The sequence below is a fragment of the Triturus cristatus genome, chromosome 4_1 (assembly GCF_964204655.1).
Source record: "Triturus cristatus chromosome 4_1, aTriCri1.1, whole genome shotgun sequence".
In the NCBI taxonomy this organism is placed as follows: Eukaryota; Metazoa; Chordata; class Amphibia; order Caudata; family Salamandridae; genus Triturus; species Triturus cristatus.
The window spans coordinates 476,250,312-476,268,218 of NC_140585.1; the positions used below are offsets into that span (position 1 = coordinate 476,250,312).

Below are 17,907 nucleotides of genomic sequence, written 5' to 3' on the forward strand. Positions count from 1 at the left end.
GAGGTAAGGGGAGCGGACTAAGCGGGCCATTCACCATGGACAGTGGGAGCTAGCCTGGGATGGATGGTAAAATCAAGGATCACAAGGTGAGGGGGCCCAGCAGCCGACCGCCTCCAACTCAGAGCCTGTATTTAAATCCCCCACAACCACCCTGAAGAAATATTTGCAGGAGCATTTCTAAACATTCACTGTATTGCTACTGGGAATATTGTATGTTAAATTCTCCCTGGGACCCAAGAGCGACACATTGGAGGTGGAGGTGGGCTTCCTCCATGAAGACCAAAAGAAATGTTGCGTCCGCTTGGGCACTGCTGAATCAGCGCTGGCCTTATTGTGGCACTCCCTAACCTAAACACAGGCTCAGATTGAAACCTTGAAGGAAAATGTCCAATTGGTGCAAATAAAAGCAGATGACACGAAGGGCTTTACATGCAGCAGCAACATCAGGGTGGTGGGCCTACGAGAACGGATGGAGGACCTAAACATGGAGCCGTTAATTGAAAATTGGCTGGCAAATACGGTCCTAGGAGGCAAAATATCCACACTTAGTGAAGCGCCCACTTGGATTCCCCAGTTGTCGTCCCATGCCTGGTCCCCCTCTCCACCCAGTATAGGCACATGTTTAACTTTAGAGGCAACATATTACAGCTTGCCTACATCAAGAGCCCCAGGCAAGAATAGAACAGCAGGGTGACATTTTTTCCTGATTACAGCATAGAAATGCATAACTGGAATCATTCATGGAGATTAAACTCCAGCTACACCTTGTTATTTCCCCTAGGCCTTAGAATACACATGGCAAAAGTGTTCTCTTCCAGATACTCCAAGAGGGGTGGGGCTGGCCCGAGACCAGAGGAGTGATGACTCCACCACCTGGTGCAATGGATGAGGGGGGGATGGCTCCCTGCAAGAACACGCTGGTGCGCCAACAGGAAGACTATCTACAAACCATCCCAAGAGTAGGCTGCACATGAGAGACAGCGACAGTGGTGGCAGAGATGGCGGGAAGAGCCTCAATCAAGTCAGAAGGTTCAGATTTAAGATCAGAAACAACCTTGACACCAGATTGAGACTCTATTGATGAGATGGTGGAATCCCTGCAGCTGGGGCCCACCATCACCGCAATGACAGCAGACCTGACAACTTGACATGGCTGGTAAGGTAGTAACCCCCTATTAACTGCCCATCAATGAGAGACGGAGACAAATCTAGCAACAAGACATCCCTACAAAAGGCCTGCTATCCAGACACTGCTGCCTAAGGGTGAGGGAACAATGCTGGGCCAGGGGAGGTGCAGGAGGGTGCTCTGACAATACTTTCTACACTGATATTAGTCACGAGATACCTGATAAATGTGGAATATTTTGTTTGCTTAAGTTCCAGATGCATTTTGTTTGGCTAAAAATGTCTGGAATTCAGCTTCGAGGGGAGGTGTAGTTTATGGGATTAGTTCCTAAGGTATGGTAACAGACCTGAATCAAGTATCTGATTGATGACATGGAGGCAGAGGAGAGGGCGATATGTGGAACATGAGGGATACCCCATGGGTAGGAGTGCATTATGTAACTGGATGGTGCTTAATATAATTACCTTCCTGACATGGAACCTGCATGTCATGACCACACACGTGTATCTGTATAGGATACATGCTTACATAAAACGTAGGCCAGTACAGTTTACTTGTCTGCAGGAGAGTCATTTAATGGCTGGTGAACTGCAGAAACTGCCCAAGAGATGGAGGAGCAGTGTACACTGCACCACTTACTCTAGCTGTGCCTGAGGGGTATCGTCCATGGTAGACCCATAAGGATGATATATGGTGGCCCGGGAAGACCATCACGGAGTACCCCTGGCACTGGTGGCATTCTATGCCCCAAAAAACAATCAGCCCCCTTTCTATCTACCGCTCAACCCCAGCCTTCTAACTACCATACAGATCCTGACCATTTGCATGTGGAGATTTCAACTTTGTTCAAGCTTTGCATCTAGATAGGTCCCATACACCTATGAGGGAACACTGGCACTAGCCAACACCAGAATTCTATAGCAATGAGATATGCACACTTAAGTCATGGAGCTATGGAGGTGGCTCCAATCGAGCACCAGAGAATTCTCCTGTTACTCAGGAGTACACTTGTTGCATACTAGAATCAACATGGCCTTTGGCATGGGGGATGTACATGCAGAGCTAGCAGGTACACAGTTCCTGTGTGAGGATTGGTGGACGTGGCACCTGCATTGCCTACAACTCCCAGAATGCCCCCTGAGGGAAAGCGGAGCAGCGTCCATAAAGAGACGCGACGCGCACGGGGTGACGTGCATAATTTTGGATTCAAACCTGTCGAATCATTGTAACCTGGTATTTACCCGAAGGCAGTTGACGACGCACAGAGGCGTCTTTTACCTGGTACGTTATCGACTCTGAGATGTGTCTGCCAAACAGCGTCCTGACCTGGAGGCGTATCCTTTCGGCCAACCACGAAGGAGAGTTGCCGTTTATGCGTCTCTGCTTTTTCCACCAGCCGTTGCCTTGATTGCTGTCTGTGCGTTTCACTCTGAAACTCCCGTCAGTAAAGAGGAGACATCTCATCCTGTTTCAGTTCAACGGGCTCCAAGGTAGGAGCTGTACTTTGTTATATTCCCCTAGGGTTTACCACGCTCAGGCAAGGAGCCTTTAACAACGCCCGCCTTTGTTTTCCGCACTTAAAAAGGAGAGTAACTCTCATATTCTTATCTAAGCACGTTCCGAGTAAGGAGCGGATAACTTTGTATTCTTATCAAAGCACGTTCCGAGGAAGGAGCGCATAACTTTGTATTCTTATGTAAGCACGTTCTGAGGAAGGAGCGGATGGTAACCTTATACTTTCTGTTACTTACACACCATCACAGGATTGGATGGTATTCAAGAAGAAAGGAATATCTTAGACATTTAGTTCTGATTTACGTTCTTAGCACGGAGCCTGGATTGATTTGATGTTTAAGTAGTTGTTAACTTTTAGTTACGAGAAGGAACAGCATTAATGAAGAGCACAGAACTTACTGGACATTAGGAATCAATGACATAGTGCTTCTCTCCTCAAGCTAAAGCGTTTCTCGCTTTTCAGCATAAGCAGCTTTACGTTATACATTCCGAACAGGTGTGTAGGGGTATCAGGAGAGATTGTAAGCAGTTGTCAAAATGTGCACTTGGTTGATTGATGTTGATATGCCTGTTTTGTCTTTCCTAGTATCTAGTATGATGAAATACCGTATTTTCTGAGGGAAGACAGAGTCTGCTTATGTGGTATATCGTCCAAGGTAATTGGGATTCCTAGCGAGAATTCAATGAGCGTAGTGTTGCATGCCCTTGCATTTCATGGTGTTGTATTTGTATTTCAGGTTCTACTCCGAGCTGTTCTCTTCCTATCCTTCCCTCACTTAATTGTCCTAATACTCCGTGCATTCATTGTAGGATTTGGGGAGATCAAGGGGTGGACCCCTTATTGCATCACTCGAATCCTGAGGAGTACCCATCTTCGGACAGGATCGTTACATCCTGGGCCGCACATTCTCCAATCACAACCCTCTGCGGGTCAACCGCCATCAGGGTAGACCACTCCCAAAGATACCCATGTGGCGCCTGCCATCGGTACCTTTACATGACTAGATATTCCAAGACCAGATAGGGAACAGAACTTCACCGACAATGAGGGCAAGGGTGCAAATGCTACTGTGGAGTGGGACGCGTTCAATGTAGTTCTAAGGGGGATATATTTATCAGAGGCGGGCACAAAGAAGGTGCTTCTCAGAGAGCTCACACACATTGAATAACTCATCTGTGACCCAGGAGATCATTGTGTGACAGACGATTGAGCACTGACAAGCCTGATGGACCTGAGAAGGAACTATAACAGGACTGTTTTATGGCTATGTTGCCTGGATTATAAGGAATATACTGCTTGTCGACATGCATCGGTTGACAATGCTGGCACCATGCTCACAATGTTGCTTGAGAAAGAGACACCAAGAACACCAATAAGCGCCATACACACTCACGACGGGACAATAGTTAATACGGTATTCCATTCTTACTACAGTTAACTATGTGAGGAACCCCCAGGGTCCAACAGGATACATTAACACAGTGTTTAGACTGTCTGGCCTTGCTGACCCTCACTAAGATCCAGAGACATGATTTAAAGGCTACAATTTTGATTCAGGAGATCAGTTCAGCTATTAAGCAAATGGCACGTGGCAAGACCCCTAGGGCTGACTGCTTCCCCTTAGAAATGAATGGCACATACATGTCAGGGGTCACACAGTGCTTATTGCAAACATACTAGGGAGCAAGGGATAAAGGGATTCTACCAGCATCCATGAGAGAGGCACTGATAGTGGTCTCCTGAAAGCCAGGGACGGACCGAAATAACATAGGTTCATACATGCCACTATCACTTTCAAACCAAGACTATGAGATGCTGGGAAAAGTACTAGTGTCCTGACTAATCCCAATAGCACAATCGATAGTTCACCCTCATCAAAACTGGTTTATTCCAAGCAGGAACTTGTTACTCAATCTCAGATGGCTGTTCCGCATTATGAATTGGGTGAAACGAAGCAACACACAACGTTGAGTAGCAACTACATGACGTTGAAAAGGCATTTGATATGCTGAGTTGGCTCTTCCTATATGTGGTGTTCTGTGGAATATGAGTGTGGGGGATTTCAGGGGTGAGTTTTCCTACTATACAAAGACACCTTAGCTTGGGCACACAAAAGCACTGAGATTTTAGTCCCCATAACCTTACAGCGAGGCACCAGGTGGAACTACTCTCTCTGCTGTAATCTTTGTGTTGCCATAGAACCTCAGGCACGTTTATTGGGATCCAAAGGCCCATAGTGGGACATAACCATCAGACTGCAGACCCACAGTGCATCTCTTTAAGCTGACAGTGCTCTGATTTGGCAACGGGCTAAAAGCTTTTATGTACCACAGTTGAGTTTCCCAATGAATTCGGAGTTATGTGAGGTCTCAAGATCAATTGGGACAAATTGTGTATGTTCCACTTACTGACGATCCCTAAGGGACTAACACAACCCCTGCCATCTATCCCCTCCAGTGTTATGCATTGTTGTGACAAATGATCATATAGATGGAAATATGAGGAGTGCCATAATGACGGCAAGGTATTTCTTGTCATTTTGGACCCAGCTACCACGTCACGTATGAGAAGAATCGTGATTGCAAAATGTTGTTCCTACCTAGGTTGCTACGCAAAACTGGTGGTGCTGTCTTTCTTTAGGGAGCCACAAAAGATAGTCACGTCCTTGATATGGGGGACTGACATATGCAGAGTGGTGGTTTCAAAATTGTATGCCCCTCTAGATGAGGGGGGACTGGGAGCAACCAATTGTCAACTATATTACGCTTGAGCCAAGAGGATTGTGCACTGGTTGGCAGAGCCCAGCACACAGGAATGTGACGATGTGTTTGCTGAACTGGGAGATTGTGTGGTGTTAGAGTACCTGATGGGGTGCAGCATTAGAAACGAAGCCAGAACATATGTTACTAAGAGTTGCCGGGGCATGCTGGAAACAATTATGTAGTCACACATTAGTTTTTATTCACTTGGTCCTGCAATGGATCATGCTTTGTGCTGAGTGGGTTCAGACATAGGGTATCCAACTTCAGTTATCCAATGAAGACCAGTAAATGGGTATCTGACCTACAAACTTGTAATTAGATTCATGCATATGACTCTCAGAACTAAGCTATTCAAGTAGAGTATTATCACTGCTAATCCAAATCTCCTGAAGAAATTCAGTTGAAACAAGATCATACAAACCAATAATTCAATTAGAGTTATACAGAATAATAACATATGAATCTGCTGTCCAGGGATCTCTCTATTAGAATTTGCTATGACTGTCAACAACCCAATTGAAATGCACAACCACTTTTTGGAGACAAATCATAGAGAGACAGAAACAGGATTTAGATAGAGTTCGACTTTACCATAATTATTAAATGAGTAATTACATCAGGCATTTAAGACCTAAGAATACAAGATGGTCAAATCAAAATGTGAGTTTGTCAATAATTAGCAAAGCTTTTGGAAAATTCAGGAAGGGACATTAACCATTACAGCTCAAAGGTACTCTGCCATGAGAGGGTAAAAAGTCTGAGAAAAGCTCACACAGCTAAGGGTCAGTCAAAGGAAAAGCCAATAGAGTCCGCAAGGAAGTTCCAGAAAGTAAGAAGAAGCGATGTGGAAGAGTCTCTCTCCAAGAGTGCACATTACCTTTCGTAACATCAATGTATAATATAATCTTCAAGTTTCGGGGTATCATCTCCTGGTTCACCTCATCTGGTCACACCATCCAGTCCATTGGTAAGTTCGTATAGGGTGATTATTCCCTAAAAGTTTCAGAGCATTTGGTTTCAGTATAAACGTGTAGTACCCTTTTTTCCTTTCTACTTAGTGCACAATCACTCATATGTAATATATGGAGTTTAGAATGAGTCTTCATACATAATGTCATTTAGATTACATTAGTTTTCATTAACCCCTTCGATGCTGCGCAGATTCCGCCGCTGTGCTGACGGAATCTTGCGCGGGCGTGGTCATGACGGAATGGTTCCGTCATGAGCACAGCTCAACCGTGGGTCATGACGGAACCATTCCGTCATGAGCACCGAAGGGGTTAATTCTTCACACACATTATTATTGCATAAGAGTGCTTAGACAAATTGTTAGACCATTCGAATTTATCACTTAACATCTTCTATTATGTTTTGAAAATATACACCAATACTAGTAAGTAGAATACAATCCATATTATTCAAAGAGCAAGTATTTATCAAATTTTCTCTTGTCTGCATGCTTTTACGGTGCAGTAACTAAGCCTTCTCAAGATTTTTCTCATGATTCTTTAACTTCTAGTTAGCACAGTTGGTGCACATTTGTCATTTTTCTCTCAAATGAGTCATAATCGGTTTTATGTGTCAGTTAAAAGGCTCAGAAGATTATATGCTTTATCAAGGGCGTGGCAACCATCAGGATCCATGCTGTGGGACACCATCAGTGTTGCTCGTAAATTGACTTTAATTGATTGGAATGGTGGTATTCCTCAGCCAACACCTCCCCTTCCTCCAGACAGGGGTTTTAGGCAAGGGGAAAAGTTATGGTTAAGTATTACCTGTAGTAGATGCGAGTAGATCATGAATGGTGAGCGGATGTGAAACCTAGAGGAACCCGAGAGCTGCCTTGTTGTCAATGTCTATTCTACGCTTGTAAATTAAAGTAAATCATAGATAGACTTGATCTGCAGAGTAAATATTTTTTTATCCATTTCTGCGCTGTCTGCTAACCTGTGCAGATGTAGGAACTGTAAAAGTGTGTAGCTGTAGTACCCAATCTCCTCTTACTGCTTAGAAGACCGATAAACTACTACTTGCTGTGTTTATGTGTAATGTAATTGAAAATGCAATAAGGATATTTTTTTAAAAAGCAACTCTGTTGAGGTTTATAATGGCTTTGCACTACTGCATGCTAACACTGTTCGTTGACCGTAATGTGTAGGGTAACTTTAATAGCACGTTCAATTAGTGTTGTACTGTGTTTTGGTGTATACATTGTGTTAACATTGTTGCATTTCTCTTCAAATGGCTCTGCCTACATGATTTTAATTTCTCTTTATTCTAGGGGCACCATTAATCTCCGAGGAGTTAATAATGCATGCATGAACAGTACTAATACACCAAAGAAGACATGGCTTACTTTTGGCCTTTATCAGTTGAAGCAAACAATGAAAGACAAGCTGCAGAGGAAAATTCATTTTACTGGATACCCACAGATAATCGTGGACAGACCTGGATACCTCCTCTAGGAGATTATGGAGCACAAACAGGTGGCCCACAAGAGCATTTGTATCCATTCGATTACAGGACTCCCTGTCCCCCAATCCGTCTGGGTTTTGATCCACTTATTGAGGAAATTTACCATGAGATCCCGTTTTATTTTCCATCTTTTCTGAATGAACCAGAAGAAAATGAATATTACGAGTCATCTATTGAAAATGTTGATATAAAAGAACAACACTTGGATTCAAGGCAACCTCAGGGCTCATATGATGAACTATATTCTCAACCAAGGGAGCAAAACCAGATTGGTCCTACAATCGGATTTGAGCCATTTGTTCCCCCTCCGGTTACTGGAAAACCCTGCCCTGGGCAGTTTGAAGATCTGTCTTATGACCAAAGTAGGAGACACAATTTCTTACCCATGTCGAACTCTTTTGAAATTGAAGGGAAAAGGTGGAACGAAATGCTTCCTTTGGGCTTTAAGGGGTCATTTACTGAACATGATTCACTTGATACATACCGCAGAGGAAACTGGCATGATGTGAAATCAAGAAGTAAGTCCATGCATGCAAATGTTGGCACCACAACAGAAAACCTTTACAGAAGATTCACTGTTGGACCAAGTGGGCCATATCCCATTGGAAACGGCAGCACTTATTCACAGGTATGTGCATAGTGTCGCAAAGGGTGCTTACATATCATCTGTCAGAATCACTGCATAAATCACATTTTATAAACAAGCATCACACAATGAAATGATGTTCTTACTTGAATTGTGATGTACAAAATAGTTTTTCGAGTCATTCCTATGTGACAATGCTTGAATAAAGTAGCTAAAATGAATGCCTCTTTTTAGGCAACCCTCTTTGATCTCTGTCTGAGCTGCCCATCTATGCCCTCTCATCCAAGTGCCACACTGGGAGCTCATTCCCTTTCTGTGCCTCGTCTGACCCCTTTCAATTCCACCAATACTATTTTTTCATTGTGTCCCCTCTTGCGGTGGTGCAGTCAAAATAAGGGTACCCAAAACAACCATCATGTTCCCAATCCTTCCGCTCCTCTTAGAATCCTTTTTAAGACCTTCAATCCAATTGCCCTTTTTTGGGTGTCCCCTTGGGGGCAAAGAAAAAATACAGAGGAGGCTCCCCACAGAGAGCCCGATTCCTTTCTTTCCTCTTACAACTGCAACCATTACAAAAGCCTGTTTTACATCTAAACCCCGGCGAGCCCTGTTCCCGACGTTAGTCATTAGTCCACAAACTCAAAAGAATTCCCGTTTTCCCCGAAACAACGAACCCTGCTCTCTTATTGGTGCTTCGCCTGTTTCTCCCTGTAACCCAAGAGTGTCTCACCAGGTAATGATCATTGCAGTTTTGATTTGGCTAAACAAAGCCACATTATTCGTGTTGGCGTTAAATGATTCGATTTAGATACAGGATACTTGCAATTCACTTGTGAATGCCCAAGGGTCACACCGTGCTGGAAGGACCAACATGTAATTTACACTCCTGCTAGCTATCTAAATACATCGCACTTTTCAAAAAATGACCCACGGTGTTAATGGGCTATTCTCTGGCCATGAATGAACATTTTAATCATCTTGCTGTGTCTAGCAATTTAAATCTTTGAGCGTCTGAGAATCTGCTCCCTACTTCTATTTACTATTCAATGCTAGAATTAAGTCTCTAAGAGTGAGTTTTATCCTCCGCACTAACCTTTTGGGATGCAAATTATTTAAACACCACAAGGGAAGCCTTCCGCCATTAGAGCATCTACGGGAAGCCAGCTCAATCAAACACCTGTCCAGTCTGTTCAAGTATCTAAACACTGTCTTGTTAGAGCTGCAGCAAAGAAGAAACATGCGGATGGAGGCTGTAAGTACAGTCTGGTTGCATGATGCCCGTAGACTTTGACACACCGCTCCATAGTTAAACTACAGATGGTGACTTGGTGTCCCATTAAGGAATAAATACCGACTACTGACCTCTTGTGTACTTTTCCAATTTAAACCTACTTAAAGTCTGCACTACAATTCTACCCAAGAGTAATTAAAGGATACAATGTTGATAAATGAACTTTGCAATATGAAGATAATGAAAGGACCCAGGACTAAGTTTACCGGAATATCAAACACAAAATATTTTGAATCCAAAATATCATGAACAAAACATAGCCTATCAATATATTGTGAAGGTAAATATATACAGGGATTTTGATGTAATATTTAAAGGTAATATCTATGGACATATAGGTGGTGGTAAAGCATGGTAAATATTATTGCGTATACATACTTAAATTCACATCATTTAGCTCCTCTATATTGTTGCTACGATATTTTTGAAGCATAGGATTTGGACCTTGGTATTCTGGTGCTGTAACAAGTTCCATACAGTTTTTTTTTATTATAGTAGCCTCTTGAATCTGACCTCATGGCACTTCCATTATATACATCAACTGCTCTTCGAGGGTGGTATATTCAGTGTTGCATCCTTTCATGAGCTGTCTTGCTTGTATGTATGTTACTCATGTGGTGCATGCACCTAGAAACAAAACAGAAGAGCAAATATTGGCTTACACTGTTTTTAAATATCTGTTCCGGAAAGGAGGGGTGGGCAAGGTTATAATAAAATTTGATCATTCATATTGGACATTTAATTATGTTTCACAGCCAGATCATTTCTGCACTGAAGTGCCTGAATCTGTCATTGTTTTTTTTCCAACTTGTTTCTGTACATCTGTTATTCACCATGTGGAACCTAAGGATTGTCTCAGTGAGCCTTCAAATGGTATGTGTCTCTTTTGTAGCCAGAATGCCTAACGTTGTCTCTCCCAAGTATCACGGCTGCACTTTCTCCCATTTACCTAATTTGTTAGTATTCCATTCAATAGGTAAATATATGTGGGCCAATTCCCAAAAGTATTTACAAGAATATGTAACAGTAGTCCTGAACAATTTTGGAACATTAGAACTTTAACTGTAACTTTTCCTTTGAACGATTGACATATGTTTGCATATTTATTTCCATTTGAAGGTGATAATTATAACATTTTCCCTGACATCCCTACATAAATATTTTTTTGCCCACCCCTCCAAGTTTAGCCTCTCTTTATGGATTGTGGAACATTAGAATAAAGTTATCTCCTCATCTTGAACAATCGTAACTCAATCTCCACCACCTATCTCCAGACCTAATGTCCTTTGATAATTCTGCTCATAACACATGATTTCTTTTATAAACCCAACATTATTATATTTTCATTGTAAGTACTGTGTGTGAGGAGTCCTATTGATGAATGTGTGTGGGATGACCTTGGTGTATTTAGCACATGACAATTGGCTCAAGGTATTATAGTTTTAAAATGCACTCAGCTTTAGATGTAGTTCTGCGTCATGAACCTGATGAATACAGGCCCCAGCTAGGCCCGCAGAATACAAGGGTTCGCTCTCCTGTAATGAAAACTAGAAGGAAGTTGGCACGGAAACTGCAAAATACAAAGACAAAGTTTATTAACCCTTAAGGGTGGTCCTACAACCTATACAACACTCGTCAGTATTGCATAGAGTAGCACAAAGAACTTGCGTACACGGTCCCCTTTTATACACAACAGAGGGGCTCATAAGTGGGTGGATACAACATGAGGCGAAAAGCATTACCTTTTATGGACATTTTCGATACAGAATCAATATGTGGGCGGAGTTAACACACTCCTAAGCCCGCGAAAACATAATCAAGCAAGGACTAACTGATAACAGATATGGTCAAGTCTGGACATGCGCCAGACGGAAAAAGGAGCTATTTATAGACTGTTACTAGGCAGATTACAAGAGCAACTAACACGAAGATAGGACTCTTCTCGTGCTGAGCACGTGGAGACACGACAATACAAAATGGAGTTCAGACATTAGTCAACATAAGGAGAGAATCTTGGTCCAAGGAAGGGGAATTCATGTCTTTAGTGAATGCTTAATCATATCGCTGTTTTAATTTTCAACAGACGACCCTTTCAGCATTTACTGAAGACATCCGGCTTATTAGGATAATCATCATATATGTCAATTTTCATCATCTCTTCCACCTCTTTAGTTAAATGTTTCTGATAGGTGACATTGGCAATAGCTTTCTTATCAGGAATACAAAATGACACACATAGAGAACAGAGTAAAGGACCACATTGGACACAGATGCAACAAGAAAACAGAATTGCTACAATAATGCAGAGACCAGTTAAAACCTTCCATCCCCATGTAGTGATCAAGGTCCAAAACCATCCAGAAAAGGTCCAAGTGCCATTTTCTGTATGAATCTCAGCTGCGATTTTATGCAATTTATTAATAGCATTATAAACTGATGACGTATGGTCAGGAATAAACACACAACTACTTCCGATAATTTTACATGCTCCACCTCTATCAGCTAACATAACATCTAATACCATACGATTCTGTAATGCAACAATTCTAGTAATTTGTAATTCTTCCGTAAGATTCCCAAGAGCAGCAGCGGTTTGATTTGTCACAGCCTCTACAACTCTCGTTAATCTTCGAACCTTCCTACTATTTAGGGCAGCTCCAACAAAGAAAAACAATCCTAAGTTGAAATCAATATACTGCTGTAAGCTAGTATCAGTTTGATCAACATCATCAATAGATAGAGTACGTTTATACCTATTTACAGTCACATTATTCAACAACCCTTATTCCCACATACAAAGTATGTATTATGGGAGGCTAAGAAAGTACTATTATTTAACCCATCAATATTCAGAACAATAATACAGTCACTAACACCAACAGGAATATAACCCACACTCTGAACACACAGGTCCGCTTGAGCTTGTGCCACTTGAATCACGAATTGTTCCTTCCCTGCAGTGTCTCTGGTGTTCGTGAAAATGTAGGGGATCGATTCATTGTCTGGTCGATATTCTTCCCATTCCCATATTGTCCCATTCGCTTGTGGATAGCCATCTTTATCTTGATGACATTCCCTATTAAGTCTGAAAAGTAATCGTCCCACTGTAGGTTTCCGTGTGGCAAAAAGCAAAGTGTACCATGCTCTACAAGAGCCATTATGAGAAAAAGGAAGAGGTATGAACGGCGTTCCTCCTTTCTTCTGATGAGCTGGCATCATACCACATATCCAACAGTTCGTAGCATTCGTAGCAACATGGGTATGATGCAACATCTGGATGAAAGTGTTATTCAAATAAGACTGACGATGCTTCAATTCTTGATACGGAAGGGTATAAAAGTAGTGCTCCTCAGGCACTAGAGTGGTCAAAACAAGCAACTCACGGGCAGGAGTCACGTCTTCAACAAACCATGTGGTTATACTAACAATAGCTACAATGATAATAAAACTCGTCACACAAAGAATCTTCTTCTTTTCCATCTTGTAATAAAGAGTCAATATCTTCCTGAAACTAAAAGGTTGTCAGAACTCTTCCCCTTAGGCAGCCGTTGATTTCTTCACCAGCGGGCCAAGACGGGTGTCGCTACACTAATGCAGGGCTGATCCCCCCCCCTTGCCACATTGGCTCTCCGTTTCACTAACCTAAGGGCCGTTCTGACAACGTCTTTGGATACACAAAGAAAATCACTTCCTCGGTCTGAGATGATATCTTCCTCCTCCAGGAATCGATTGGTCCGGGAAGAGCTCCTCAGTGTCGTTCGGTTCCACAGCACGGCCTTTCTCCGCAGTCAGGATTTCTCCATGGTCGGTCAACACAGCAGGCTCCACCAATCCAGGCGGCACTTTACGACAGTGCAAGGAGTGGATCCAGTTCTTCCGATTGGAAACCCGCACAGCTGTCCTCGTTGCGAGCAAGACTTGCTCAGGACCAACCCATCTCGGCTCCAGACTGTTCGTCCTTTCGAACACCTTTATCATAACCTGATCTCCAGGTCGGAGATTATGGCCTTCACCGGTGGACCGATCAGGGAGCGCCTCTCGAACCTGTTGATGAATAGAAACCAAATTATCCGTTAACTGTGCCAGATAATCATTCATCATTACACAAGGTACATCATACAGTGATTTCGGTTTTGGTGGACCCCAAATATTCATTGGGCGTCCGAACACGATCTCGTAGGGTGTGAGACCGGTCCGAGAATGCGGTATCGATCTAATTGACAATAATGCCAACGGTAAAGCGTCTGGCCAAGTCAAAGAAGTCGAAGCTTGGATCTTAGCGATCTTAAGCTTCAGAGTACCGTTATATTTCTCAACCAATCGCGCAGACTGAGGGTGAAATACTGCATGAAACTTCTGAGTAATGCCTTGGCCTTTCAGGACATACTTGATAACGTCTGCTATAAAATGAGGTCCGTTATCACTCCACAACAATCTGCAAACACCATATCGAGGGAAGAACTCCTTCAATAGCATCTTGGCTGTAGTCATTGCAGTATTGTCTTTCGTAGGGTATGCCTCAACCCATTTGCTAAAGGCACAAACCACTACTAAAACATACTTCAGATTGTTACAGCGCTCAAGCTGGATGTAATCCATCTGCAAAACCTCAAAGGGTGCAGTAGGTGTCGCAAATCCTCCTGCTGGAGTTCGGGTACCCTTTCCCGGGTTATACCTCAGGCAAATCATGCAGGTCTGCACTACCCTCTTTGCCGTACTAGCGATCTCCGGATGCTCACAAACTCGTGTGAGTAATTTAACAATTGCGGAAGCTCCGACATGCGCTAGTCCATGTGCCATCTGAACCATAGGTTGTACGAAGGCAGTGGGTAACTTCCATTTATCCATCTGCTTACTTCTCCAACACCCTTCATCATCTAATTCTCCATTATTGGACCATTGCTCCCGTTCCTTATCGGAAGCGGTCCTCTGTATTTCCAGCACTTCTCTCCTTGCATCGTGCCATCTTTCTGCCTGTGACTTCACAACATACATTGCAGTAGCTCCAGGCTGCATCGCAGTCTCTCGTGCCACCCCGTCTGCCAAAGCATTCCCTTCTCCAACTTTATCAACCACTTTCTTATGGGCACTACATTTAATTATAGCAATCTTCTTTGGATATGTTAATGCAGTCAAAAGGTTGTGAACTAACTCCCCGTACATTATCTGTGCTCCATGTGACGTTAGAAACCCTCTCTCCTTCCAGAGTAGGCCGAAATCATGCGCTACTCCGAAGGCATAGCGGCTATCTGTATAAACATTCACACACAATCCTGCACTGAGCTCACATGCTCGTGTTAATGCTATCAGTTCCGCTGCTTGAGCTGATTTCTGCGGTATGCGTGCTGTCTCCACTATTGTTTGTAATGTGGTAATTGCATACGCTGCTGAAGTCGTACCATCTGGTAGTTTCAGGCATGATCCGTCCACCCATAATTCTCCATCTACATCCGTAAAGGGCGTATCCTGGAGATCAATACGACCCTTTGTCTGTTCCTCAGTCACAAGAATACAGTCATGTGCTTTTCGTGCTTCAGACTGAGTTTCCGGGAACGCCAACAATGTGGCTGGATTTAATGTTGCACACCTCTTTAACGTAATATGAGGAGCCAAAAGCGTCAACTCATATCCCGTTAAACGGGCACTGGTCAAATGTTGCGTCTTTGTCTGATTAAGCAGGGCATCAACAGCATGGGGGACTAATACCAACAGCTTATGAGATAACACAATTCCCTCGCTTTGGCGTATTGACACAGCTGTCGCCGCAACCGAGCGAAAACAACCAGGCAATGCTCGGGCAACAGGATCAAGTACGGCCGAAAAATATGCACAAGGGCGCTGCTTGTCGCCGTGCATCTGCACTAAAACTGATAATCCGCATCCATCTTTCTCATGCACATACAGTGAAAAGGGCTTCGTATAATCAGGGGTACCTAACACTGGTGCTGAACAAAGGGCTTGTCGTAATTGCTGAAAAGCAATTTCACACTCATTTGACCAGGGAAGAGGGATTGGTGTGTCTTTTGTCAAAAGTGCTAACAATGGCTTAGCTATGTGTGAAAACCCCAATATCCATTGCCTACAGAAAGAAGCAAGACCCAAAAATGCACGCACATCCTTCTGTGTGGAAGGTACTGGCGTGTCCAAAATTGCTTGAATACGATCTGGTGTGAGTGCACGCCCCTCCTTAGACAAAAGGTGACCCAAATAAGTCACCTTTGGTCTACAAAATTGCAATTTCTTCCTCGACACTTTGTGATTGTGAGATGCCAAAAAGGAAAGCAAGGATAATGTACACTGCTCACACAACTCAGGAGTGTCGGCCGCCAACAAGATGTCATCGACATATTGTATAAGGGCGACACCCTCAGGCAGAACAAAGGAATCCAATTGCCTTTTCAATGCTTGACTGTAAATACTAGGGCTCTCTGTATAACCCTGAGGGACTCTACAAAATCTATAAGACCTATTATCTAAAGTGAAAACGAAAAGGTATCGGCTATCAGGGTGAATAGGAATCGAAAAGAAAGCATTTTTCAAATCAATAACTGAAAACGTGGTCGCCGTTGGCGGGACCACAGTGAGTAATGTCGTGATATCAGAAACCACTGGGTACTGAGGTATCACTATCTTATTCACTTCCCGTAGGTCAATGATAAAACGATAAACCCTGGCATCGGTATCTTTCTTCAAAATGGGTAAAATAGGACTGTTGCAGACATTATAGGGAACTTCCTCCACTACTCCCACCTTAATCAAATCCTGCACAATCTGTATGAGTGCCTCCCCCCCCTCCTGGGAAATACGATACTGAGGGAGGCGCGGTAACACCGCACCCTCCTGGACACTAATGTGGACAGGCGGAATCACCATCTGTCCCACGTCAGTATCCGAAGTAGCCCACAAAGAATGAGGGAGGGAAGCTAATACAGTATCCTCTGCAACCACACACATCCGTTCTGTCATGGGGTGATTATCATTCAAGATCACACGTACTCCAGTAGGGGAACAGCGAATCGTTGCTCTGAAATACTTGAGCATATCAAGACCCATAATGTTGTCGGGCGTGTTTGGGGCAAGCAGAAACGGACAGGACGCAGAAAGGTTGTCAACATGGAACGCAAGGGGTCGGGAAAGAGGGCTTCGAGAGAGTGTACCATCAAACCCTACCGATGTAACCATTAAGCCAGATGGGGGAGCCCTCGGAACCAATTGTTTGGACAGTGAACTGCGAGTAGCTCCTGTATCAACTAGGAACCGATCAGTAGAACCCAAAACATTTGCTGAAACATACGGACCCTTCTGATCAACCGGTACTTCAACTGATTCCAACCCCCATCCAACGCAATCCTATGCATGCTGCGAATCATGATACCCAGAGTGGTCAGTCCCAGACATCTGATACTGATTTTGCCGATCAAATACATTGGGTCTAGCTCGTTGCTGCACGTTAGGTTCAAAGCGAGCACGATCATTAGAATTCCCTCTGAAATTCGAAAAACCCCCTCTACCTCTCGGTGTTCCCTGACCACGTCCCTGATGAGATGCATATAATACCGGACAATCTCTAGCCCAATGACCCGACTGTTTACAATACGCGCATTGATTTCTATTAACATCTGACCGGCCGGAAGGGGGACCATAGAATCCTCCCCTACCTCTGCCGACACCCCGACGAGGCGGACCATACACTTGCGCTAACATCACCTTTGTTTTCAAATCTTTCGATTTCTTCTCCTCATGCACCTTCACTTCTTGTTCCTGACGCTCATAATACTGAGCCGTAGTCAGGAGGGATGCCGGAGACGAGGTGGACCAAGAACTTTCACTCGCTTTCAATCGAGCTGCTATTCCCGGTAATAAATTCGCCACATATTTATCAACAAAAAGATGTCGACCCGTATCATCCGTAAGTGACTGACCACTGAAATCATGAAATGTCTCCTCAAAGCGTGTAAAGAAATCTGAGACTGATTCATCAACCTTCTGTTTACACGAGGCTAACATATTCCAGTCAATCTTTTTAGGGGGAATAATCGTTTTCAACTTGGTCAAGATAGCAGCAGGAAGATCTAAAATAATCCGCGGTGGTTTTTGCGCGGGTTTTCTCTCCCTATCCTCATCCTCAATCTCGGACCACCTAGCCTTAGA

General features: G+C 43.5%; 1 protein-coding gene across 11 annotated transcripts in view; it reads left to right on the top strand.

Annotated features, from left to right (window-relative positions):
• Positions 1–17,907, top strand: part of PIK3C2G (phosphatidylinositol-4-phosphate 3-kinase catalytic subunit type 2 gamma) — a 2,048,585-nt gene that overhangs the window by 176,755 nt on the left and 1,853,923 nt on the right. For all 11 annotated transcript variants that reach the window (XM_085652678.1, XM_085652687.1, XM_085652677.1 and 8 more), the window contains one exon: positions 7,686–8,507. In XM_085652678.1, coding sequence (XP_085508804.1) covers positions 7,752–8,507 — 756 coding nt within the window. In that variant the 5' untranslated portion in view covers positions 7,686–7,751. The remainder of the gene's footprint in view (positions 1–7,685; positions 8,508–17,907) is intronic.